The sequence below is a fragment of the Sorex araneus genome, chromosome 2 (genome assembly GCF_027595985.1).
Source record: "Sorex araneus isolate mSorAra2 chromosome 2, mSorAra2.pri, whole genome shotgun sequence".
NCBI classification, from domain to species: domain Eukaryota; kingdom Metazoa; phylum Chordata; class Mammalia; order Eulipotyphla; family Soricidae; genus Sorex; species Sorex araneus.
This window is the reverse complement of record NC_073303.1, coordinates 206,213,494-206,239,046: the sequence shown is the minus strand read 5'-3', so window position 1 is coordinate 206,239,046 and position 25,553 is coordinate 206,213,494. Positions and strand designations below refer to the sequence as shown.

Genomic DNA, 25,553 nt, shown 5'->3' with positions numbered 1-25,553 from the left:
CTGCCCCTGAGCCTCAGTTTCCGTGTCCTGTCCTTCCCCTCCCAAACAGGAGGCCCCACCAGCTCGTCCCTGGCTCGTCTGGCAGGAGAGGTGGGGCCTGGGTGAGCAGGGGGCGTCACAATGCCTTTCCCAGAGCAGAACCCGCACTCTGGCCGGGTGCCCGCTGCAGCCCCCCCCCCCCCGCCCCGCTCAGCCCCTGCCGGCCACAGTCTTGGTTTCTGTCTGCGATTAAGAGGTATTATGGGGACCTGACCCCACAGTGCCCCGACAGCCCCTGGAGGAAGGGGATCATCAGCCCTGGGCCCAGTAATTGCAGCCCAGATGTCCACAATTTGTCCAACTGCAAGGCCCTGGGCAGTGGGAACCTGCCCCCCATTTCTGGCCAAACGGCCCCCTCCTGGGGGTGCAGAGGTCTGGTGGTGTGACCAGCTGGGGGCTTCTCCCTCGTGACTCCAGGAGGGGGCGCTGTGCCTCTGCGACACGGTGGCCCTGGGTGGGGGTGTGTCAGGGTGTGGAGCTAGCTGAGAGGGTGCTGGGAGTCCCGGAGTCTGGCCTGGCTTGCAGAGTTTGGCTTCAACACTGGCACTTCTCAGAGCTGAGCACAGATGCGTCCCTGCGACTTTGAAGCTCCCACACCCCGGAGCCCGTGCCCAGCCCCCACCCCTTCCCGAGCCTCCCGCCCCGAGTCTGTCAGGCACTGGGCACACCCTTTCTCTGCACCTTTCGCTATCCAGCGATGCTCAGGGGTGACTCCTGGCTCTGCACTCAGGAATTACTCCTGGTGATGCTCATGGGACCCTATGGGATGCTGGGTATAGAACCCGGGTTGGCCGCGTGCAAGGCAAACGCCCTCCCCGCTGTGCTATCGCTCGGGCCCCTCACACCTCCCATCCTTGGAGCAACTTATTCCAGGCGTGGGCCGCACACAGCACGCAGTGAGGCCGGAGTTCTCCCCCACCCAAACCTGGTCCCTGGTCCCTGGTGACTGTTTCTGGCTACTGCATCCCATGTTTCCTCTGACCAGCAAAAAAAAAAAAAAAAAGCTTCCCAGGGTGCAGAGTGGCCCACCTGAGCTCGATCCTCGGTGTCCTATTTGGTCCCCGAACCCTCCCAGGAGTAAGCCCTGAGTACCACCAGGTGTGGCCTCAAAACAAAATAGAAGGAAACGGAATGAGCGCTGGTGCTGCCTGGACACTAGGGGGCGCTCCTGACCGCCTGCCTGCCCCCAACGTGGGCACAGCTGGTGGTGTGTGTGTTTAGGGGATCCCTGAGTGCTGAGGCTGGATGCCAGCCCTCCCTCGGTCCTGTCCGGGGAGCTGGTCGTGCTCTTTCCTGAGAAGGGGTGCAGACCACCTGCTGCCCGCAAGCGGGAGGAGGGCCGGGCCCGTCAGCGCCCGCGTGTCAAAGTGCAGGACAAACTCCGCAGAGGCGGGGCTGTGCTCAAAGGGCATTTCCGAACAAGGGTGTGTCGGGCACTGGCAGGGGAGTCTGCCCCTTGCTGGGGGACTTTCGGGGGGCCACACCCCACAATGCCCAGGGTTTACTCCTGGCTCTGTGCTCAGGGATCAGTCTTGGCTGTGTTCAGGGGACCCTGTGGGATGTTAGGGATCAAACCCGGGCGGGCACATTCAAGGCACGCGACCTTGGGGAGGTCATGACTGGGGGTCGCGGGGGGGGGCAGCAGGGAGGTCTCGGGAAGCGCCCTGAGGTGAGAGAGGAGGCGTCAAGCGGAAGAAGCTAAGGTGGGCCGTAACAGGCGGACCATAAGCGACCCGTGCGAAGGGTTCCCGCGTCTAGAGGGGCTCCCAACCCGCCAGCCCTCCCGCCTCCCCTTCCACAAGAGTCCCAGCCTGGGCCGGCTCCCTCCCCCTCCCGGAGCTGGGCTAGAGACAAGCCCCCCTGCCTCCCTCCGCCACCTTCCTGGTGCTCATTTTGGGGGTAGTGCTAGGTCGCACGGACACGTGGTACGGTGCTGAGTCCCTCCATCTCCCACCTGCATCCGCCACGTGTTCTTTTTTGGGGGGCTAGCTCCTGTTCATGGTCTCTGGGGAGCAAGGGGCCCCTTGTGCTCTGGGGAGCTACTGTGCGAACTGCTTTCTGCCCGTCCACCAGCGAACTCCTATCCATGCCTCAAAACACACCTGCAAGGTCTCTGAGGAGGACCCAGCAGTGAGGACGCTCAGGCGCCCCTGCAACCCTGGCGCTTCCGCTGCTTGGCTTTATATTTGTTTGTTAATATGATTAGTTTGGTTTCGGGGCCACCCCAGGCGATGCTCAGGAACTCCTAAGTGCTTGGGGGACCCGACGGGGCGGCCGGGACTGAGCCTCGCCAGCCAGGTTCAAGGCAAGCATCCTTCCTGCCGTCCCTGGCTCCGCCCAGCTTCTAGCGCTCAGAACCACACACAGGTGAGACTGCGCCACCAAGCACTGCCAGGCCCAGTGACCGCACGGGGAAGGAGGGGGGCGCGGGAATAAAAACTGGGCAGTGCTGGACCAACACCATGGCCTCCTGGCCCCTGTGCTGCAAACCATAATGCACAGAAGGAAGAGGAGGGGGGCCGGAGCGATAGCACAGCGGGGAGGGCATTTGCCTTGCACGCGGCCGACCCGGGTTTGATTTCCAGCATCCCATATGGTCCCCTGAGCACCACCAGGAGTGATTCCTGATGCAGAGCCAGGAGTAACCCCTGAGCATCGCCAGGTGTGACCCAAAAAGAAAAAAAGAAAAAAGAAGAGGAGAGAGAGCAAGGAGGAACGTGCCTCCCACAGAGGGAGGCTGGGGTGGGGGGTGGGTGTTGGGGGATGGTGGGAGGGAAACGGGACATTGGTGGTGGGAAATGTGCACTGGTGAGGGGGTGGGTGCTGACCATTGTACAACTGAAACCCAATTATGGATAGTTTTGTAATGGTCTATCTCATGGATACTCAATTAAAAAGTTTTTTTTAAAGTAACATGGAATTCATGCCCAATTCGATCAGCTTAATCAGTGGCTGAATAAACAGCCGTACTCCTACATTTAAAAAAAAAACAGACAGCGGGAAGGGCGATGGCCTTGCATTTTGGTGGGGTCTCAAGACCACTCCGGGCCAACAGGGCTAGATGTCTCAAAGCCGGGTCCAGTGATGTGACTGTTCAGTGCAGGGGTGCTGGGCCGGGGGGACACCAGAGCTCCACCTGGTGCTGACGGGTGGGGGGCAGGCAGTGGGGTGCCAGGGACAGATGGTGGTCCGATGACTTTACTGCAATTCCATACTCAACCACCAGGTGACAGTGGCACTTCACACAAAGATGATTAAAAACAGCTGCATGGCTCAGGTTATACTTAAAACACAAAACAAAACAAAAACCCCCAGCAGTGTTCAGAAGCTCAGGAATTATTCTTGGAGGTGCTCGGGGATCATATGGGATGCTGGGGATCAAACCCGGGTCGGCTGTGTTCACCAGCTGAGTACACTGCTCGGGCTCCCTTGGGATACACTTCTAATGAGAGCTGGTGCCGGGGCCAAAGAGAGTACAGCGGGCCAGTACGCGGCTGACTCTGGCTCGATCCTCAGTACTACACATGACCTCCCGATCCCTGCCAGCAAGGAGCGATCCCTGAGTACAGAGCCAAGAGGAAGCCCTGAGCACTGCCGAGTGTGAGCCCAGAACTAAAAATTAAACAAGCAAAAACATCTCCGAAAAATCATCATCAAAATCATCATCATCATCATCATCATCCCATTGATCGTTGATTTTCTCGAGCAGTCTCAGTAACGTCTCCATTCGTCCTAGCCCTGAGATTTTAGCAGCCTCCTTTTACTCGTCCTTCCCAATGGTGCTACATTGGAGGCTCCTTCAGGGTCAGGGGAATGAGACCCATCATTGTTACTGTATTTGGCATATGAATATGCCACGGGGAGCTTGCCAGGCTCTCCCATGTGGGCAGGAAACTCTCGGTAGCTAGTCAGGTTCTCCGAGAGGGAGAACTAGGCTATAAGATGTTCTGGGAGCTTGGTTTAATAGTCTCTGGATGTTGGCCGTTGGTACATCAGTGAAATCAAGGTACTCTCCCAACACGTTTTTTTTGTTGTTGTTCATTTTTGGTTTTGTGTCACACCTGTCAGGGCTTACTCCTGGCTCTGTACTCAGGGACCACTCCTGGTGGGCTCAGGGGACACGGAGTACCAGAGAACAAACCTGGCTCGGGCGTCTGAAAGGCAAGAGCCTGGCATGCTGTACTTACCACTGCTCTGCCCCCAGCCACTTTTCCTTAACCGATTGGCTTTGGCTGGAAACTATGGCAGTCTCTGCCAGGGGGTTGGTTTTGGGGGTGCAGGGTGGAGGTATTCGGGCCCAGGCATCTGGAGGGCAACTGAGTGGGCACATCACAGCCAGAAGCATGTGCTGGCCCTTTGGTGAAGCAACATTTCTTCTAAGGAGATCATGAGATAAGCAGGTAAGCTTATTCCTACTGTTTCTAGAATGTGGCCTGTGGGGGCGAGTGAGTCACGGTCCGAGTCACGGGCTCGGAGACATGCCACGGAGGATAAAACGCCACTCAGGGCTTACATTTTATTTTATTTTATTTTTTGCTTTTTTGGGCCACACCCGGCGATGCTCAGGGATTACTCCTGGCTCTGCACTCAGGAATCACCCCTGGCGGTGCTCGGGTGACCATATGGGATGCTGGGAATCGAACCCGGGTCAGCCACGTGCAAGGCAAACACCCAACTCGCTGTGCAATCGCTCCAGCCCCACAGGGCTTACATTTTAGAATGAATGTGTGTGTGTTGGGGGTTGGGGCCATACCCAGCTGTGCTCAGGTCTGTTCCTGGCTTTGTGCTTGATGTGCCCTCCGGGTGGTGCTCAGGGGATATTCAAAACTGGCTCCGGGGCGCCCTCTGGTGGCTCAGGGGATAGTCATAAGTGGCTCCGGGGCGCCCTCTGGTGGCTCAGGGGATATTCATAACTGGGCTCGGGGGTGCCCTCTGGTGGCTCAGGGGATATTCATAACTGGGCTCCGGGGCGCCCTCTGGTGGCTCAGGGGATATTCATAACTGGGCTCTGGGGCGCCCTCTGGTGGCGCTCAGGGGCGCCCCGCGGATGAAGCTGAGGGTGCGCATACGTGGTGCTGCGGATTCAAACACCATGCATCGTGCTGCGTGAAAGGCAAGCGCCTTCTTTCCTCTGCTCTCTGACCCCCTAGAAGAATTCTTACCGATGCAAAATAATCTTCTGTCCACGTGTGAGTGTGTGGGGGGAAACAACCCCAAAAGCATGTTCCTGGAAGCCCATTTCAGAAGGAACATGAAAGCGAGGCCTTCACACTGAGAAACTGCGGGTAGTGCCCACACCCCAGGGGATACTAAGGTCTTGGCTGCGGGGTCAGGACTGCAGAGGAGCTGACCCTCTCTCTCTTTTTTTGGTGCTTTTCTTTCTTCTGGGAACGCTGTACCATAAACATGTTGCTGTCAAGACTCCCTCTAGAGAATAAAAGACAGGCTGACCTCTGGCTGAGGGGTCCTGTGGTGGGGGTAAGGCAACAATCTGCCTATCAGTTGTGACACATGGGGATGCCTATTTGGACCTTGTCACCGCTCCTGGGTCCATTCAAATCTTTGATTCCAGCTGGCCTCGCCGTGGGACACTGGCTGCACTGTATTCATCCCCAAACAGTGGTACTTCCTGACTCCCTCCTCCCACCCCCTGTGCTCTCACTGTGCCTTTTATTTTTTGTTTCGGGGCTACATGCGGCAGTGCTCAGGGCTTAATATTGGCGCTGCACTCAGGGATGACTCCTGGTTGGCTTGGGAGGCCACGTGGGATGCTGGGGATTAAAGCTGGTTGGCCATGTGCAAGGCAAGCGCTCTGGCCCTCTCACTGTCCCATCAAGCAAGTGACGTGAGGGGGTGGGCGGAACAGGGAGGGCACTTGCCTTGCACATGGCCGACCCAGGCTGGCCCCCCAGCACTCCGCATAGTCCCCTGAGCACTGAGCATTGCCAGGAGTGATCCCTGAGTGCAGAGCCAGGAATAACCCCTGGGCAACACTGGGTGTGACCCCAAAACTTAAAAAGAAGGCCCAGAGCACTGGAGTACAGGTCTTCTGGGTGGAAGCCCCAGATTCTGTCCCCCAAGATAAGAACCCTCAGAACTATGCTGGGAGCAGCGTGGCATAGCCCCCGACACAGTCACCCGCCCCCAGCCTCACTCTAGACGGGGAACCGGGGCTTTTACTCCAAAGGGAAAAATAAATCCTTCCAGGAGCTGGCCCTGGGGCTTAGTGAGCTGCAGAAAAAAAGCAAAACCAAACCAGAACTAAGTAAGACAAAAGCCCTTTGGGGCTGGAGCAACAGCATAGCAGGGAGCATGCTTGTCTTGCCAACCCGGGTCAATCCCCAGCATCCCGAAGGGTTCCCCGAGTACCGCCAGGAGTAATTCCTGAGTAACTCCTCAGCCAGGAGTTAGCCCTGAGCATAGCAGGGGGCGACCAAAAACAAAACCAAAAAATGCCTTTTCTACATGGGGATTTCCTCAAAGACCGTCACCTCTGCTGCCCAGGAGGGACGGGCAGAGCGACGAGGAAGGCTGGCGTCGGGGGTCCAGATGAGCCTCCTCAGAAACCAGCAGGCGCCAGGGAGGTCACACAGCATGTGACCCTCAAATCCTGCCCGTGACCAACCCTCTAGCTTCAAGCACCGAAAGCCTGTCCGAGCCCAGGTCTGGCCCTCCACACGTGAGGGGTCTCTGAGGAGAGACGCGGCTGCCCTGCCTTCTGGGGTGACACACTGGGCCCAGCTCGGTGCATCGGGGCTCGATCCGCTGGTGCTCGAGGGACAATGTGGTTCCGGGTATCAAACTCGGGGCTCGCACAGGCAAACCCTGCATGTGCACCTCAGAGCCCCCCGACCCTGGGCTACCCTCCCCGCAGACTGCCCCTCAGTCCCCCCACTTGAACACGGTCCCGCGGGGCCACCCCAAGGTTAATTTGCCTTGTAGCTTCTGTGGTCAGAGACCCCGAGACGTTGCAAAAGCCCAGGTCAAACCCGTGTCTGGCCCCCTCTGCCCCCCAACGCTGATCTCGGCCCTGCAGGCCGGGAGGATAAACATGGGGTGTGTATACACGGGGGTATACGCATGCCTAGACCGATTCCTTCTGGAAGCTTCCGTGCTGTCTGCAGGTTGCCTGTTGCTGCAGACAGGCCCCTACCCCACCCCACGTTTCCCTGGCAGTGGAGGGCAGGGCCGGGCCTGGGGAGGAGCACAGAGAGTGGGCACAGGCTCAGAAGGGGACTTGGGGCTTGAGAGGGGGGAAAAGCGGAAGAGAACAAGATAAACGAGCAAATTACCGGGTAGCCGTCTCGTCCCTCGGGGCCCTGCAGAATGGACACGGCATTAATGACCACCCTCACCAGGTGTGGTGCCCCCGCCCGCACCCCGCCCCGCCTCTGCGTACGCCTGGCCTCCCAGAGCCAGGGCAGGGCTGTGCCGACCCCGACCATCAGCGCAGCCTCGGTCTCCCCGGCCCGCAGTAGATGCTCCGTCCTCGGGGAGGGACAGGGGAAGGAAACCTCCTCCGACCCGCGCACTCTCCTGGTGAGTGCTCAGTACTCACCAGGCTCTGCAGGGTGACGAGGTTTTGCTTTTGTTTGGGGGCCACACTGTGACTGAGCTCCAAGCTCTGTGCTGTGTTGGGGGAGGGGGGTCGAACCCAGGACCTCCCGCATCATGTAGAACAAAGCTTGCCCGTGTGTGTGTGTGTGTGTGTGTGTGTGTGTGTGTGTTTGGGCCACAACTGGTGGTGCGCAGTGTTCACCTACTACTGGCTCTGCGCTCACGGGTTATTCCCTGCGGTGCTAGGGCATCATGTGGGATGCCGGGGACCCCCCTGGGCCAGCTGCAGCAAAGCACGTGCCCCGCCTTTTGCGCTCTGGCGGGGGCCCCGGCTTGCCCTCTTGTGCTCAGTCCAGCCCCTCCTGAGAGGGCCCGAGTTCCCGTTCCCACCTTGGGAGTCTGCAAAGCCCTTTCTCCCCTATTCCCCGGGGTTCGAGTTACAAGCTAGGAGTGACAGACTTTTTGTTTTGATTTTGGGGCCACCCCCAGCAGTGCTCAGGGGTTATCCTGGCTCTTGGCTCAGGGATCACTCCTGAGTGCTCAAAAGGCCATACTGGATGCCAGAGACCGGCCTCTCCCCACCGTAGACTGGCTCAGGGATTCGTCTTTGCAATGCCCCCCCAGTGGTCAGGACTGATCTGGGGGTGCCGTGCTCCTGCGGGTGCAAAGGCTGCCTTCAGGCAGCAGACACGGAGGAGACCCGGGTCCTGCAACCCTGGGAGGTCAGAGACTGGGATGTGGGGGCTGGGGCACACACCTGCCCTGGGTGGTGTCTCGGCACCCCCGGATCCACAGCTCCGAGCAGGGAGCCCTGACACCACCCGGCCCGCGGAGCGCAGTTCAGCCTCTTGAGGCGTCACTCGGGACGCATGTAACAGCCGGTGCTCAAACATGGCCCAAGAAAGCGCTTGAGGCTCCACAGAGCCCAGCTGAGGTGTGCCAGGCACAGCCGTGTGTGGGGGGGGCAGGGGCACAGCCATGCATGCACCAGCACACGGGCACCCCGCACGTGCCCATACCTGCACGCAGCACGTACCTCGCACTCACCCGCGCATTCCAGCACACATGCGATCACATGTAAGGTGCCAGCACAGGTACCAACACAGGTATGCATCCGGGGAGCAGCAGAAAGCACAGGCACACAGGTACCCCCACACCCACGCATGCACACATGGCACGCGCCCACGCACGCACACAGGCACCCTTGAGGGCACACACATGTGCACACATCCACGCACGCACACAGATATCCATGAGGGCACACACATGTGCACGCATCCACGCACACACAGGCATCCATGAGAGCACACACACATACACACACCCACGCACGCACACAGGCACCCTTGAGGGCACATACATGTGCACACATCCACACACGCACACAGGCATCCATGAGGGCACACACATGTGCACACATCCACACACACACAGGCATCCATGAGAGCACACACACATGCACACACCCATGCACGCACACAGGCACCCTTGAGGGCACACACATGTGCACGCATCCATGCATGCACACAGACATCCAAGAAGGCACACACACATGCACACACCCACGCATGCACACAGGCATCCTTGAGGGTGCACACACGTGCACACACCCACGCATGCACACAGGTATCCATGAGGGCATACACACGTGCACACACCCACGCATGCACACAGGCACCCTTGAGGGCACACACCCACGCATGCACACAGGTATCCATGAGGGCACACACACGTGCACACACACAGGCACCCTTGAGGGCACACACAAGTGCACACACCCACACATGCACACAGGCACCCCTGAGGCACACACCCACACATGCACACAGGCACCCTTGAGGGTGCATACACGCATATACATACCCACGCACACACACAGGCACCCTTGAGGGCACACACCCACGCATGCACACAGGTATCCATGAGGGCACACACACGTGCACACACCCACGCACGCGAGTGACAGCCCCCAGCCGGCTGTAGAGCCCGACGAGGGGCGAGCGGGGGTTTCGTGGCGCCCCCTTCCCCGGCATGGAGCCTCGTGGCTTGGCTTGAGGTGGGGTGGGGGGCTGTTCAGGGTGGGCTGCAGGCAGGGCTGGGGGCGGGACTGAGACTCGGACTCTGGCGCCCCAACCCCCGAGCCAATGCCCAGGGGAGCCCCCCAGGATATCAGGAGGCCCCCACTAAGGCTGGGTGCCAGGCCCTGTGGCTGGGCCCACTGGACTTCGGTGGGGGGTTCCGGCCACACCCTCTTTGACCATCCAGGTCTGTCTTCCCTCCCGCCTCTCCCCGCCCACTTCTCGGCGCTTCCCGGACCCAAGGGGAGACACACAGCCTTATCTGTCCGGCGCCACGCACTCAGCCCAGGTCACTTACAGGAGGCCCTGCAAGACACAAGGAGAGAAGCCGCGGTCAGGGTGCGAGAGACCTGCACCCCTCCCCCCTCCTACCCCCAGCCACTGCCCCAGCAAGTGTCTCTTGCTATCTGCCCAGTGGCCACCAGGAGCCTCACCCGACAGTGCTCAGGGCTTACTCCTGGCCCTGCACTCAGGCATTACTCCTGGCAGTGCTCCGAGAACCCTATGGGGTGCTGGGGACCGAACTCAGGTTGGCTGCGTGCAGCAGGCGCCTCCCACTGTCCTGTCGCTCCTGCTCGAGGGGCTCGTGTTTAGTCCTGAGGCGGCGCCTGGGATTCAGCCATGCGCAGCAGGCAGGGAGCGGACCCCAGCACTGACGAGAACCCCTACTTGGTGCTGCCGGCCGGGGGGGCATTTCCCTTCTAGGAAGGGAAGAGGTGGGGGGAGTCTGGGTTAGAGAGGGAGCAGGACACGCGCATGATCAATGGCGTGCGTATGAGGGTGCACGCAGGTGTGTGAGCACATATGTGCGTGTGTGTGAATGAGTGTGTCTGTGCGTCCCGAGCACTCACAGAGTAAGGCCAAGTCCCCTCCCCACTGTCTCCCCTGCAATTCTGGGCCCCCCAGGCTGCTGATTCAGGGGGGTCTGAGTTTATGGCGCTTCTCAGTTCCTGCAGTGCTGGGAGCTCCCCGAGGCCCCACGTGGCTTGGGGGCCTCCCGCGTTGCACCCAGAAGTGCTGGTGGCGGGTGAGACCTGGAGGGCCACCCTACGGGCCAGCAGGCCGGGCAGTGTGGAGCGCCAGGCCAGTTTAAATCCCATGAGAGGCTGGAGCCATAGCACAGCGGGGAGGGCGTTTGCCTTCCACGTGGCCGACCCGGGTTCGATCCCCAGCATCCCATATGGTCCCCTGAGCACCGCCAGGAGTAATTCCTGAGTGCAGAGCCAGGAGGAACCCCTGTGCATCGCCGGGTGTAACCCAAAAGGCAAAATAAATACATAAATAAATAAATAAAATAAATCCCACCATGAAGGGGGCTGGAGCAATAGCACAGTGGGTAGGGCGTTTGCCTTGCACGTGGCCGACCCGGGTTCGATTTCCAGCATCCCATAGGGTTCCCTGAGCACTGCCAGGGGTAATTACTGAGTGCAGAGCCAGGAGTGACCCCTGAGCATCGCTGTATGTGACCCAAAAAGAAAAAAAAATCCTACCGTGGAGCAGGTAGCCTGTCAGAGTAGATAATGGGATGGCTGGGGGGGAATATGGCAGCAGAGAAAAGGTGGTCCCTAGCCCCACCTCTCTCCCTCTCTCTCTCTCACCTCTCTGGATTCTCTCCTCTCTTCCCGGGCGTCCAGGGCCAGGGAGGGCTGAGTGCCCAGACCCATGGCTCAGTCCGGGAGGCCCGCCCAGGGGCGGGGTCCAGGCAGGGCCCAGGCAGTGTGACCAGGTGTGGAGTCTCACCCACACGCATGTAGCTGTGGCCAGAGACTAGGACCGCTGGGACAGGGTGACAGGAACTGCTAGGGCACAGCTGAGCCCGAGCAACGGACACAGAACACAGGTATCACCCGCGCACATGGCTTGGCCAGAGACTGGAGGAAGTTAGGGAGAGTGATGCAGGGACCGGGCCTGGCGGTCGGTCACGGGAAATGAGGGGACTCCGTGGGACAAGACGGGGAAGTCACTAAGGGGACAGGTCTGCGTGAGGGATAAGACCGGGGACATTGCTCACGGGAGAAGGACAGGCCTGGAAATCTGGGCATGGAGCCTGGGCCCACTGACTTTTCCTGTACAATAAACTCTAACTTTCAGTCTTCCGAATGTTGTATGTAAATTCTTCATATGATTCTCAAGAACCCACCAGCACAGGAAAATCCGCTGTGGCACTAACAGTACTCCTCAGCCCCGAACAGTCTCGGAGCCACAGGGCACATGCAGGAGGCCCAGGGAATGAATCCTGGTATTTATTTTAAAAAGTTTTGGGGCTGGAGCGATAGCACAGCGGGTAGGGTGTTTGCCTTGCATGCGCCTGACCCGGGTTCAATCCCCAGCATCCCATATGGTCCCCCAAGCACCGCCAGGAGTGATTCCTGAGTGCAGAGCCAGGAGTAACCCCTGTGCATCGCCAGGTGTGACCCAAAAAGAAAAAAAAAGTTTGGTGGGGGGGCTTGGGTCACACATGGTGATGGTCAGGGGTTACTCCAGGCTCTGCCAGGAATCTCCTGGCGGTGCATGGAGGGCCCTACGGGATGCTGGGGATTGAGCTCGGGTCACCGCATGCAAGACCAGCATCCGACCAGCTGCTCAGTCTTTCCAGGGTCTTCCCTGGGTTTTCAAATTCAGCTGCTATAACCCGCCATTGTAATCAAGGACTCATTTTTTGGTTTTTGTTTTGGGGCTATGCCTGGTGGTGCTCGGGGGTACTTTTGGCTTTGTGCTCAAGGATCACTCCTGGTGATGCTCGGAGGACCCTACGGGATGCTGGAGACCGGACGTAGGTCGGGAGCAGGGAGGCAAGTCTCGCAAGCCCCCCCGCGCTGTACTGTCGCCCCGGCCAGGAGACTGCATGATGTCTCCAGCCCGAGCCCGGGGTCCTACGCCACTGCCCGCCCCAGGGGCTGCAGGGGCTGAGGCGGGGAGGGGAGCATCAGAGGCACAATAACTGAGCTTGCTAAGGTTGGGAAGCAGGTGAAGTGTGCGGGGCAGGCAGTCAGCCCCCGCGCTGAAACACGAACCCAGAGGGTAAGTGCAAGGGGCTCACACCCCACAGCCTGGCAAGCAGTCGAGGAGGCGAGAGGGGGCAGGGGTGGGGCAGGAGGGATGGGAGCTGCCCACAGCAGTGCCTGAGGCCAGAGAGGTCCTGCCCAGGCCCTGGGCCCCGGGAGCTCTGGCTGGGGCCCTCCTGAAGCTCCCAGGGGGCTGTGCATTCATTTGCATTCATTAAGCAGCAGCTCTGTCTGATTTTCTTTGGGGGGGGGGAGAGGGACACATTCAGTGGTGCTCAGAGATGACTCCTGGCCCTGTGCTCCGGGTTCTGTCCTGGGGAGGTTCTGGGGGTCCTAAAGCGGCTCTTGGGATGTAACCTGGGTCAGCTGAGTGCAGGGCAAGTCTCCTTTATTTATTTTTAGTTAACTTTTTTTGGGTTTTGGGTCTACCCAACAATGCTCTGGGGTAACTCTTGGCCCTGTGCTCAGATGTTACTCCTGGCGGTGCTCAGGAGACCACAGGGATGCCAGAGACCGAGCTCTGGTGGGCTACGAGCAAGGGAAGCAGCGTGCCCGCTGTGCTGTCGCTTGGGCCGTTTCTTAGTCCCTGGTGCTCTCGGCTGTAAGCAGGACCGTCGGACGGATGCCAGGGTGTGCACGGCCAAGAGCTCGGAGTGAGTGGGGGGGCTATGCGGAGGGCAAGGCTGAGGGCTGGGGGCTGAGGGCGCAGCAAGGCGGGGGCACAGGAAAGTCTTGAGGGAAGGGGCAGAATGCAGGGATGGAGAGGACCGGCGGGGAGAGCGCAGGCCCGCAGAGGGGCGGGGGCAGGGAGAGCAGTGGGTGAGGGACTGGAGCAGAGGGAGAGCTAGTGCAGCGGTGAGGCGAGGCGAGCACAGGACTAGGAGGAGCAAAGGGGTGGGCCAGGGGCAGGCATGAGCAAGGGGCTGGGAGGGCTGCGTGGGCGGGGCTATCACGGGGCGGGGCTATCACGGGGCGGGGTCATTACAGGGGCGGGGCAAGCAGAGAGGCGGGGCTAACAAGGCGGGTCTTATGTGAGCAGGGCGGGTGCATGGGTGGGCGAGCACAGGGGTGTACGCAGGAGGTTCCTGCGGCGGGCAGGGCCGGCCACTGGCAGGGTGCGTGCAGGGGAGAAGGCGGCCGAGCATGGTCAGTGGGTGTGCGTGGGGTGTGGCGAGCAGATGGGCACCCACGTGGAGCCCCTGCCTGCGGCTCTGCGCAGGGTGGTCAGGCCTAGCTGGGGGACGGGCGGAATTCCAGGGGTCAACTGGGCTGCAGGGAGCCTGGAAAGAAACTAAGAACCCGCTGGGGCTGGTGAATTCACCCTCTATTTGCCACATGGGAAACCTAAGGAAGGGATTGGGTGGGGCCAGGGCTCCTGGGGGCAGCTGGAGCGGGCAGGGACTGAGGGAGCCCCCTCGCCTTGGTTCACGTGGTGCGTGAGGCGGCTGGGGTCGGGGTCGGCAGAAATTCTAGTTTCAGCTTAGGAAATGGGAAAATCGGGAACTCACCCGCATCGCCTCTTCTTCCGGGCTTACCGCGCCGTCCAGGGGGACCTAGTTGGGAAACAAGGGATACTCCTCATACCAGTGGCCAGTGGACACAGATGGCCTCTCCAGCCCCCACACCTGCCCGCACCCGCAGCCCGGCGCCCCACCCCCCCCACCCCTCTCTCCTTGGCACCAAGTCAGTCATTCAATCATTTATTAATTTCATATCTAGCATCATTCCACAGAAATGAACACATAAACTCTTTTTTTTTTTTTTTTTGCTTTTTGGGTCACACCTGGCGATGCACAGGGGTTACTCCTGGCTCTGCACTCAGGAATTAACCCTGGCGGTGCTCAGGGGACCATATGGGATGCTGGGATTCGAACCCGGGTTGGCCGCGTGCAAGGCAAACGCCCTACCCGCTGTGCTATCACTCCAGCCCCGAACACATAAACTCTTATATTTCTTTTTGCCCCACACCCGGAAGTGTTTTGAATTTACTCCTGACTCTGTGCTCAGGGATCACTCCTAGTGGGCTTGTAGGACCCTATGGGGTACCGGGGGATCGAACCCAGGCCACCTGCACGCAAGGCAAGCAACTTGCCTATTGTACTATTTCTCCGGCCCCCCAACTTTTTTTTTTTAAACAAGCCCTGGTCCTCCCTGTAAAAGTTGACCTCAACATCCACTGGACAGGGGCTGGAGCAATAACACAGCGGGTAGGGCGGTTGCCTTGCACGCGGCCGACCGGGGTTCTAATCCCAACATCCCATATGATCCCCTGAGCACTGCCAGGGGTAATTCCTGAGTGAAGAGCCAGGAGTAACCCCTGTGCATCGCCGGGTGTGACCCAAAACCCCCCCAGAAAAAATCCACTGGACAATTCCGCGGAGTCCCCAAAGGTCAGGATTCGGGAGCCCTGGCCGGGAAGGGCAGAGGGCTCTGTGTGGAAGAGGCAGAAACGACATTCGGATGGTTCAGCCCCAAACCCTGCATAGGTCCAGGGGCAAGACAGAGTGAGAGCTGAGGGGCTAGCTCGTGACTGAGCGCTAGCCTTGCATGGCCCAGCACCGCACGGGGTCCCCAGTCCCGCTAGACGCCAGCCCCGAGCATCGCTGGGTGCAGCCTAGACACCCCCACCCCACGCACCCCTGCAAGGAGAAGGAATTTATCGCCAGCCTTGTGGGCTGGGGGGTTGAGATCAGGACACTGGAGCCAAAAAGAAAACCTAAAAGCATAAGCTATAAAAAGTATTAAGGAAAGGGGCTGGAGGGATACGAGAGGGGGCTAAGGCAGTGGCTGAGCTGAGGTCGGCCCCTGATGATCCCCCAGTTCCATACCCAGGACCACCTAGGGTCCGCCTCAGTGAAACACCTGAGTGATGCTATTTACATACACAACCTGATTGGTCGAGCACAAGCCCTCATTTGCATGGGGAGGGGCCAGGTGGCACCAGGCTACAGGGTAGGGATGTAACAGGCTCCAGTCACCTGATCAGAAGGCACCAGGGCCCTGAAGGGCATCGCTCACATCCTTCCACGCTTGTGCAGTCAAGCTCCTAAAACACCTTCCAAAACCCAGCCAGAGGGGCTGGAGAGTCAGCGCAGCAGGGCTTGCCTTGCAGGCAGGCGACCTGGGTTCACCCGCATCCCATATGGCCCCAGGTCGACAGGAGTGAATGCAGAGCCAGTTGCAGGCCCTGAGCATGACCAGGTGTGGCCCCAAAACCAAAAACCCAAAATTAAACTAATAAACCCTGCCGAAGACAAGCATCCTCCTCTGGGAAGCCTTCCTGGGTTGCCCACTCTGTGTTAAGGGATAGTCGGTTGCTAGTCCGTAACGTACTCGAGGGAACTCTGAGCCCACCAGCCAGCCTAGACTAAGAGGACCCCTTCACCTGCCGCCCAGCCAGAACCATGTTCCCCTCCCCCCGACCCACCGGCTGTCCCAGACTCAGGCTGACTGCAGTGAAACAGGGCTGAGACTCGCGGGAAAGGTCAGTGAGCAGGGACCCCTCCGAGGGGGAGCCGGGCGGGAGGAAGGCGAATGGTCCTTCTCGGGGGCCCTGGGAAACCACGTGGTGCGGGCCCAGCCTGCAGGGCCCAGGGCCCAGGTAATCAGGCACATGTGTGGAGACAGGCCTGGGCTTTCTCTCCAGGATTTATGGGGGGTGGGGGGAGCTCCCTCTGACCTCTCTTTCCGGAAAGGCCCTCCCGGCAGAGCGCTGCGGCACGCTGACAGCCCCTGCTGCCATGTGGTTTTCGTCTGGGGCACATTTCTGCACCCCGTGGGGAGGGCGCATTCCTGCCCAGGCCCCAGGCCCAGCGCTGCACGGCGCACCTCAGCCCACGTCCCGAAAGCCAGCGCTGCCCTCTCCACAGAACTGGGAGGGGACTCAGAGTCTATTTGTGTGCGTGTGACTGTGACTCGTGTATGTGTGAGTGTGTGTGAATGTCCTGTGTGTGACTGTGACTCGTGTGTATGTGTGAGTGTATGTGTGACTGTGACTCGTGTGTGTGTGAGTGTGTGACTGTGACTCGTGTATGTGTGAGTGTGTGTGTATGTGTGAGTGTGTGTGAATGTCCTGTGTGTGACTGTGACTCATGTGTGTATGTGTGAGTGTATGTGTGACTGTGACTCGTGTGTGTGTGAGTGTGTGACTGTGACTCGTGTATGTGAGAGTGTGTGAGAGTGTGTGTGTGACTGACTCGTGTGTGTGTGAATATCCTGTGTGTGACTGTGACTCGTGTGTGTATGTGTGAGTGTATGTGTGACTGTGACTCGTGTGTGTGTGACTGTGACTCGTGTGAGAGTGTGAGAGTATGTGTATGTGACTGACTCATGTGTGAGTGTGTGTGACTGTGACTCGTGTGTGTGAGTGTGAGTGTGTGTGTGTGTGACTGTGACTCGTGTGTGTATGTGCGAGTGTGTATGCGGGGAGGGGGACAGCAGGGAACTTGGCAGAAGGTAGGGGTGGGAGATGGGGCGCGGTGGGACAGCAGGCAGGAAATTTGCTCGGTGAAAGCGGCAAGAGGTGGCCGCCAGCTCCTGGCTCTGGAGTCAGGCCGCCTGGCCTGGTTTCAGGATCTCTTTGCCAAAAGGATCTGCAAAGTTTGCAGAAGTCGTTTGTTTATTTCCAGGTGTGAAGGGCCCGGGATCCTATTTCTCGCTGGGCTGGCGGCGCCGAGATGCGAATACCACATGCAGAACCCCACCTGGAGGGGCCAGAGCAATAGCACAGCAGATGAGGCTTGCCTGGCACGTGGCCGACCCAGACTCGATCCCTGGCACCACACCCGGGCCTCTGGGTCAAGGCAGGAGTAAGCCCTGAACACAGCCGGATGGGGCCCAAAACCCAGGGCTGGAGGATAGTACAGTGGGCAGGGCGTTTGCCTTGCATGCCGCTGGCCCGGGTTCTATCCCCGGCATCCTGTATGGTTCGCCTGAGCACTGCCAGGAGTAATTTCTGAGCGCAAAGCTGGGAGTGACCCCTGAGCACTACTTGGGTGTGACCCAAACACCCCACCTAGTCTAGCTTCCCAGCTCTCTCCACCACCTCCTCCACATCACCCTGTCCTCCCCCTGGCACGCTGGTCTCTATGGGACATAAGGCCCACTGTGGAAAGTTCCAGAAGGGGGAGAAGCTTGCGTAACATGCCTTGGCGGCTGGCTTGGCTCGGTGGGTCAGGCCCAGGAGTTCCTCGCAGACAGGGGTCCCTTATGCAGCCCACTTCCTTTAGGGGGGGCGTGGAGCGGGGAGCGCACACTGGGTGGTGTTCAGGGCTCACTCCTGGCTCTGCCCGCAGGGATGACTCCTGGAGACTCCATCTGGGGATCGAGCTCGGGTTTGCCGTGAGCCGGGCGTGCATCCTGCCCGCTGCGCTGTCGGGCTGGGCACTCCATTTGGGGCTCTCATGGACGCACTCATGAATGAAGCATGCCCGCCTCCAGGAGCACGGTGCCCCGAGTGCGAACGCAGGCCCACCCCGGCCCCCTGCACCCCTGCGACCTCCATACAGCTGCAGTGGGCACCTGGGCACACCCCCCCCCCGACTCTGGGGATGTGGCTCTGCCCACAGACTCCACGGGGGGCAGGCGAGGGGCACTTACTCCTGCCCTCTGCTCATGGCCGTGGATTCTCAGGCGATCCCTGACTCCTGCTCCAGGCCTCGGAGTCCGTGCCAGGGAAACGGTCAGTCCAGGGCGGAGGACAGGCCCCAAATCACAGGCTGAGGCCTGCTGTGCTGCTGCTCTCCCGCCCTCTGCCCTGCAAAGCTGGGGTGGGGGGAGGTGCAATGGGCTCTGGAACTTTCTGGAAGAACCATTTAGGTTCTGCGCCAGTTTATAGGCACAAGAGAGCAGTGGGGGAGGGGGACGGGCCCCAGCCCTGCCTCTCTCAGGCTGCCGAGTACGGGGGTCCCCAGCGGCCTGAGCTCCCCTGATGTAGGGGGGCAGGTAGGCAGGGAAGGGCCCCATGACAAGGGGACTTCTAGGGAAGAATCACTGGAGCACTGTCATTTCGTTGTTCATCGATTTGCTCGAGTGGGCACCAGTAACATCTCCAATGTGAGAATTGTTGTTACTGTTTTTGGCATATCCAATATGCCACAGGGAGCTTGCCAGGCTCTGCCGTGCGGGCGGGATACTCTCGGTAGCTTGCCGGGCTCTCCGAGAGGGGCGGAGGAATCGAACCTGGGTCAGCCGAGTGCAAGGTGAATGCCTTACCCCCTGCACTATCGCTCCAGCCCTCTAGGGGAGAAAGCCACCAGAGTTTACAATGAAATTCCTGGGAAATAAAAATGCGAAGTTTGAATAAGATCCGAGATAAGACCTTCAGCAGCAGACCCTGAGGAAGTTGGGCCCTTCCCCATGAAGGAAATTCCATGAATACCCTCGGACCTCTCCCTCAATCTGATTAACTTCAGCGATTCAGTCCAGAGAAGACTTCAGAACATTCCAGACCAAGAAATGCCCTGTCAAAGCTACCCTGAACAAAGGAAGGGCGCGCACATGCTGCCAGAGCCTATGTGCTGCCTGCACCCACGTAGCTGAGCGTGTGTGTAGCTCAGCACATGTGTCGCCCGCGTACCTTCGTGTCTAATGCTGGGATGTGTGTAGGGCTCTCTCCACCCTGGGGAAGCCCGGGTTCTCTCTTGAGCACATTACTCTCCACTCTCTCCCGCTTTCTCCCTCCTTCCCTTCAAACCCTCCAGATAAAATCTGTTTCACTTCACTGCTTGTCTACTCCTGAAATTCTTTTCTTCGAGGCGAGACAAGAACCCAGTAACCCTGGGTCCCGGGTGGAAGAGGCGAATGGGGAGAAAGTGACTGTCTCTCTCCTCCCCGCTTCACTTAATAAGCTGCCCGTGCCCCCCCACCCCATCACCCCACCCTTGAGCGTGGGGCAGACGGGCATTGCTCGTAGGGGAAGAAGGATGAACAGTGGCTGCTTCCGTGGGACCCTGGAGACACGTGCCTCTGGGGTGCTCTAAGTGTCCCCTCAAAAATAAAAAATTTCGCGGGCTGGAGTGATAGCACAGCGGGTAGGGCGTTTGCCTTGCACGCAGCCGACCCAGGTTCGATTCCCAGCATCCCATATGGTCCCCTGAGCACCGCCAGGAGTAATTCCTGAGTGCAGAGCCAGGAGGAACCCCTGTGCATCGCCGGGTGTGACCCAAAAAGCAAAAAAAAAAAATAAACAAAAAAATAAAATAAAAAATTTCAGGGGGCTGGAGCAATAGCACAGCGGAGAGGGCATTTGCCTTGCATGCGACTGACCCGGGTTCGATTCCCAGCATCCACAGGGTCCCCTGAGCACCACCAGGAGTGGTTCCTGAGTGCAGAGCCAGGAGTGATTCCCGTGCATCACCAGGTGTGACCCAAAAAGCAATAAAATAAAATAAAATAAAATAAAATAAAAAAGGAATCTCAGTGGCCATCTGGGCTCAGCTGAGGCACGCTGGCAGCCCTCGAGGGTGGCACCTTCACGCCACCTCCTGCCAGTGAAGTCTTAGTCCAAGGGGCCAGGGGTCACGCAGGGGGCTTGCTCAGCCCGCAGCAGCCCCCACTCGCCCCCTCCCGTCTGCGCCCTTGGAGCCGCACTGGGGGAAACCAGAGCCACTGTCCTCAGATGCAGCCTCGTGGGGCCGGGCCGGACACTGAGGCAGGGCGGGGCTACCTGGGGGCTCGGAGGCACAACCTGGCTCCGAGAGTCATCAGGCCAGAAGGGGAGACGAGGCGGGTCCCCTGGGCACGGCCGTGTGGTGACGCCCCCAGCCAGGCCCCAACAGCCCCCGAGCGGAAACGCTCAGCTCAGAGTGGCCAGCCTGCTGGGCCGAGCACCGCCGGGAGCGACCCTTGGGATCTCTGGGTGCCGTCCGGGAGCTCCCCCCAGCCCCCGGTAAAAGAAGACATGTTGTAGGTCCAAGGCCTGCATTTGCTCCGGGGGTCGTTCCTTACAGGGTGGGCTGAGGACTCCATGCCTGGCGGGCCGACTCAAGGCGGCGAGCTCAGCCCCGGGGCCCCCCAGCGTGATGGCGGCAGCTCTGCGGTCCGGTGTGTGCTGAAAACAATTCTCCTCTGCCGTGCGGAGAGGATGCCCTGGAGTTGCCCCTTCCTCTGTGCCGAGTGCAGAATCCGCAGGATACAGCCCGAGTGAGAGCACTGGTTGCCTGCAGACGAGTCTGCCGGGAGCAGTCTTCGGGCTGGGGTGGCAGGGACTGTCGGGAACCTTGTTCTTAGCGTTGTTGTGTGTGTGTGTGTGGGGGGGGGGCTCGCAGGGCCCTTCTCCCCCGGCCTGGGAGGTAAGGGATGGGAAAGAGCTCCCCTCACCCCTCCCCTCGCCCCTGCCCCATCCCTGCCCCGTGCTTCAAAGTCACTGAGAACCAGCTCTGACAAGCAAGCGACACCATCTGTCCCTGCAGTGAAGAATTACCGAGGCATCTTCCCGAGGCCCGAGTGCACAGCTGCTGAGCCTGGTTCTGATTTGATTTTTCTTTCTGGTTTGGGGCCACACCCCCACCAGGCTGGGGTGCCGACTTCCAGCAACGCTGGGATTGAACGCAGGCACTGCACAGAGCACCCCGGCTGAGAGCAGCAGCACCTCCACCCCCACCCCCAAGTATGTCTGTTGCGTCCACAGGAGGTCCAGCAAAGCGTCCCCTCAAGGAACGCGAGATCACGTGAACCGAGGGCACATGCCTGACCAACTCAAGGCTTTCAGCTCAATCTCTGGCACCACAATGTGGCCCAGGAACTGCTGGGTGCGGCCCCCTTGGTGGAACGCGGGGTCCGAGCAGCCCCCACCAAAGGCTCGAGTCATGAGCCTTACCAGGCTGTCTGAGTCCAGCTGGGGAAGTTGCCGTGTTGACGGTTATACGAGAACAACCAGCAGCGGCAAGAGTGATAGCACAGTGGGGAGGGCGTTTGCCTTGCACTCAGCCGACCCGGGTTCGATTCCCAGCATCCCATAGGGTTCCCTGAGCACCGCCAGGAGTAATTCCTGAGTGCAGAGCCAGGAGTAACCCCAGAGCATCGCCGGGTGTGACCTTCCCCCAAAAGAGCCCAAAACAATCAGCAACCCGGAATTTTCCTCCCGGTACTACAACCCACAACCCCAGCCCAGCCCAGTGTCATCTTGAGGCTGAAATAATGGTTCCCTTGCCGGGGTCCGAGCACACCAAAGGGCCTCTTCATGCTTGTCCACCCCAGAGAGAGTCAGAAACCAGTGTGGGGCCTGAGAGATGGCACAGCCTGGCACACAGCCCACCTGGGTTTGATCCCCAGCATCATGTAGGGTCCCCTGCGCCCTGCCGGAAGTGAGCCCTGAGCACAGAACCGGGAGCCAGCCCTGAGCACTGCAGGGCACGGTTCCCAACCCAGCCGAAATTGCCATCCAAGTTGTTTCCATTCTTTTGTTTTTGTTTTGGGGGTCACAGCTGGAGATGCTCAGGGGTCATTCCTAGCTTTGCACTCAGGAATTACACCAGGTGGGGCGCGAGGGACCTATGGGATGTCGGGGGTTGAGCCGGACCGCCATAGAAGGCAGCCCTACTGGCGTACTATCGTCCTGGCCCAGTGCTAACTTCGTTGGCTTTGGGCTACATCTGGCAACGCTCACAAGTACCTCCTGGCTCTACACTAAGACATGATTCCTGGAGGCTCGAGGGACGATATGGGACGCTGGGGGTGTAACCCAGGTGGGCCACATGCAAGGCAGACACCCTACCCACTGTGCTATCTCTCCAGTCTCTTTAATTTAAAGGACAACACCCCGTTTGGGCTGGTGCTGGTGGGGGCAAGGGAGGAATCCCCGTGCAGGGGAACTTGAGGCCTCGGCCAATAGCTGACACTTCTTTCTCCCAGCGTCTGAGCCCACTGAGATATACACAGGAGAGCGGAGACACAGCCAGGGGGTGCAGGGGCCCTCGGTGGAGGGGGGTGGGGTGGGCGTAAGTTGGAAATGTCAGGACAGGCCCAGCCGAGACAGAAAGCAGCAGCTGTGAGACTGGGGGTCCGGGGATCTGGAAGCTTTTACTTGCAGGGTTTTTGTTGGGGGAGGGGAGGGAATGTGCTGGAACCCACAACAGAGGCGTTCACACAGCAAAACGATTTACATTTTCTTCCTATGGGGCGGGGACGCTCTGGTGCAGTGGACCAGACTCGGGCCTCGCGCACGCAGACCCTGTCCCTCACTCTCTCACCGGCCCGAGCTGATGCTCGCCCAGCTGGAGCATGGCCACAGGGCCTCCCCGCCTAACAGCAGCGGCCGGCCCGGGGGTCAGGCCATCCCGCTGTGTCTGTGAGACCAGCCCCAAGGTACCGCGAGTGGAGGGTCCCCCCTTTCAGGGTAGGGCTCTGCCTCTAGAGACCACCCCACAGAAAACCCCCCAAGAACTCTGGCCTGCTGCCTGGGCTGGGCCCCGACTCCCCCTCGCGGAACACACAGGGGGCACCCTTTGTTTGGGGGAGCCACAGTGTAGCTAGCGGTGTGGGAGGAGCCCGGGGAAGTGACTGACAGTGTGGGAGGAGCCAGGGGAGGGCGTGACTGACAGTGTGGGAGGAGCCGGGGAGGGCGTGACCGACATTGAGGGAGGGGCCAGGTGAGGGCGTGACCGAGTGTGAGAGGGGCCAGGGGAGGGCGTGACCGACAGTGTGCCGGGGAAGACAGAGCAGGCAGTGTGGGAGGAGCTGGGGGTGACAATGTGGGAACATAGGCGCGTCCACATTGTGTTATTTCCCCGCAAGCACAAACCCAAACTTGGCTGTGGGTACGTGAGCCCTGGAGGGAGGGGGGAGCGTTAGGACGGGAGTAGGGGTTGTGACCCGCGATGGTGTCACTTGGACCCTCCTCATGGCATCTCACCTGCAAAAAAGGAGTCCAGCTGGATCACACAACCCAGCCCTACGCTGAGCTGCAGCCACTGAGTTCCTCCCTGCGCCCACCGCTTTCAAAGGCCAGTGACCTTAAGGCCACCCCTGGAATACAGGTCCTCAGGGGTCAATGCCAGGGTGCTGGAGCCACATTCAGAGTGATGGGGACAGGCGCTGGCAGGGGTTGAACTCAGGGCCTGGTGCTTGTGGCCCTGTGCCCCTGACCCCATAACAAGGCAGACAGTGAGACTAGGGAGGGGAGAGGGGGAGAGAGGGAGAGGAAGAGAGCGTGAGGGAGCAGTGATATGTGAGAGAGTCACATGGCCTGTGGATTGCCCTGAAATGTTTCTGCACACCAGGCAAAAGCTGACTCAAAGGGCGGGTTAGCCTGTCCCAGGCCCAGACTTGATCCCTCGGCTCCCGTGGTCCCCCGAGCCTCAACAGCAGTGAAGTGACCCCTGAGCACTGAGCCAGGAGTATCTCCCAGCATCTCGGGTGTGGCCCCAAATGCAGTCTAACAAGGGGTGTGACAGAGAGCAGCAGGCGCATGTCATGGAGTGAGAAGGAGCACCTTTATGGGGTGCTGACCCACTTCCACCCCTGCTGCACTAAAGCCGACCTGACAGTGCCCCCCAAGCTGTGTGCGCACACACACACACACACACACACACACACACACACTCCCCCCGCTCACCTGCTCTCCCAGGCATGCCTGTGGGGGGAAAGCTTGCCTGAGCAGACGTCCAGCAGCCTCTGCTCCGACACACGGACAGGCACCCACAGACAGGGCAGGGCAGGGACAGACACGGGGCTGGGGGCTGGCGGGGGCCGGGGGAGCTTGCCGGGAAGGAGGCAGAGAATGGGGTCACTTTGTGCTTCTGAGATTTTGCTTTTCCCCCGCCTGCCTGGGAAACAGGAGCGCCCGTAGCAGAAACAAAAATACACCTTGGAACCTGAGGGAGTGATACGGACCAGGGCAGAGGCAAGCCCTGGGCTCCGAGGGTCCAAGTATTCCCACCCTCGCTCTTACCATCAGCCCAGTGTAACGGGGACCGGGCCCTCCTTCCGCTGAATCCCGAGTGGCAAATGCACTCAGCCAGGACAATGGAAAACATTACAAACTTGATGGAAAATCCCCTCCCCCACGCCCCTTTTGCGGAAAAGTGTGGTGTGACTCTCAAGGGAAACTATTTTTTTTTTAATAAAAGTTGCGCTGGGGGCTGCAGCCATAGTACAGCAGGGAGGGCGCTTGCCTTGTGTGTGGGCTCAAGCCCCGGTACACGCATGGTGCCCCTACTCCCACCAGGGGTGACCCCTAGGCAGAGAGCCAGAGGAAGGCCTGAGCACTGCTGGGTGTGACTCCCAAATAAAAAATAAAAGCTGGGCTGGAGAGTGTGGCCTGCCGCCAACTCGGGTTTGATCCATGGCACCTCAGAGGTTCCCCAGAGCCCCACAGGAATGATCCTGGGTGTGGACCCCCAAATCAAAATAAATTAAAAAATTCAGAGTTGTGCTGCAGTTCCAATGGAATCACTGCGTGAAAGCACGGTGGGCAGCGCACCTGCCTTACAGGGCGCACACCCAGGTTTGATTCCTGGCGTTCAGCGCCCCCCCCCCCCCCGAGCCCCACCAAGAGCGAGCCCCGAGCACCACTGGGAACGGCCCCCAAACCAACAAACGGAACAAGAAAGGAACCACTTAGCACCACACGGTCCTCAGGGTGGGCGAGGGTGTACGGGAGATCTGTGAGCACGTGCACCTTGGGAACACAGTGACGCCTGGTGGGACAGCAGGGGGCTGGGAGCAGCAACGAGAAACACGCCAGTGCCGCGCGGTCCCGCCACACAGGGACACACCCACTGGGCAGGGCAGGCCTGGCCACTCCCACCCGGGCCAGCGAGGCCCCCAGGAGAAGCGGTCCCCGTGTGAGAAGTGGCCCCCGTGTGCCTACGGGGACTAAACACGCCCCGGCTGCGCTGCTGAGGCCTTGGGCAAGCTTTAAAGGCAAGCGCAG

The 25,553-nt window shown here is 59.8% G+C and overlaps 2 protein-coding genes across 2 annotated transcripts in view; both read right to left on the bottom strand.

Annotated features, from left to right (window-relative positions):
- The window catches only part of LOC101544629 (collagen alpha-1(XXIII) chain), an 18,428-nt gene extending 16,977 nt beyond the window's left edge, over nucleotides 1–1,451 (bottom strand). The window contains exon 1 of the mRNA XM_055124550.1: nucleotides 1,365–1,451. Within this exon, the coding sequence (XP_054980525.1) occupies nucleotides 1,365–1,451 (87 nt within the window). The remainder of the gene's footprint in view (nucleotides 1–1,364) is intronic.
- An 8,503-nt stretch (nucleotides 1,452–9,954) lies between these two features.
- Nucleotides 9,955–25,553, bottom strand: part of LOC129401736 (collagen alpha-1(XXIII) chain-like) — a 69,224-nt gene continuing 53,625 nt past the window's right edge. Inside the window, exons 3-4 of the mRNA XM_055124549.1 lie at nucleotides 14,188–14,232; nucleotides 9,955–9,980 (exon numbers count right to left, since the gene is read on the bottom strand). Coding sequence (XP_054980524.1) covers nucleotides 9,955–9,980; nucleotides 14,188–14,232 — 71 coding nt within the window. The remainder of the gene's footprint in view (nucleotides 9,981–14,187; nucleotides 14,233–25,553) is intronic.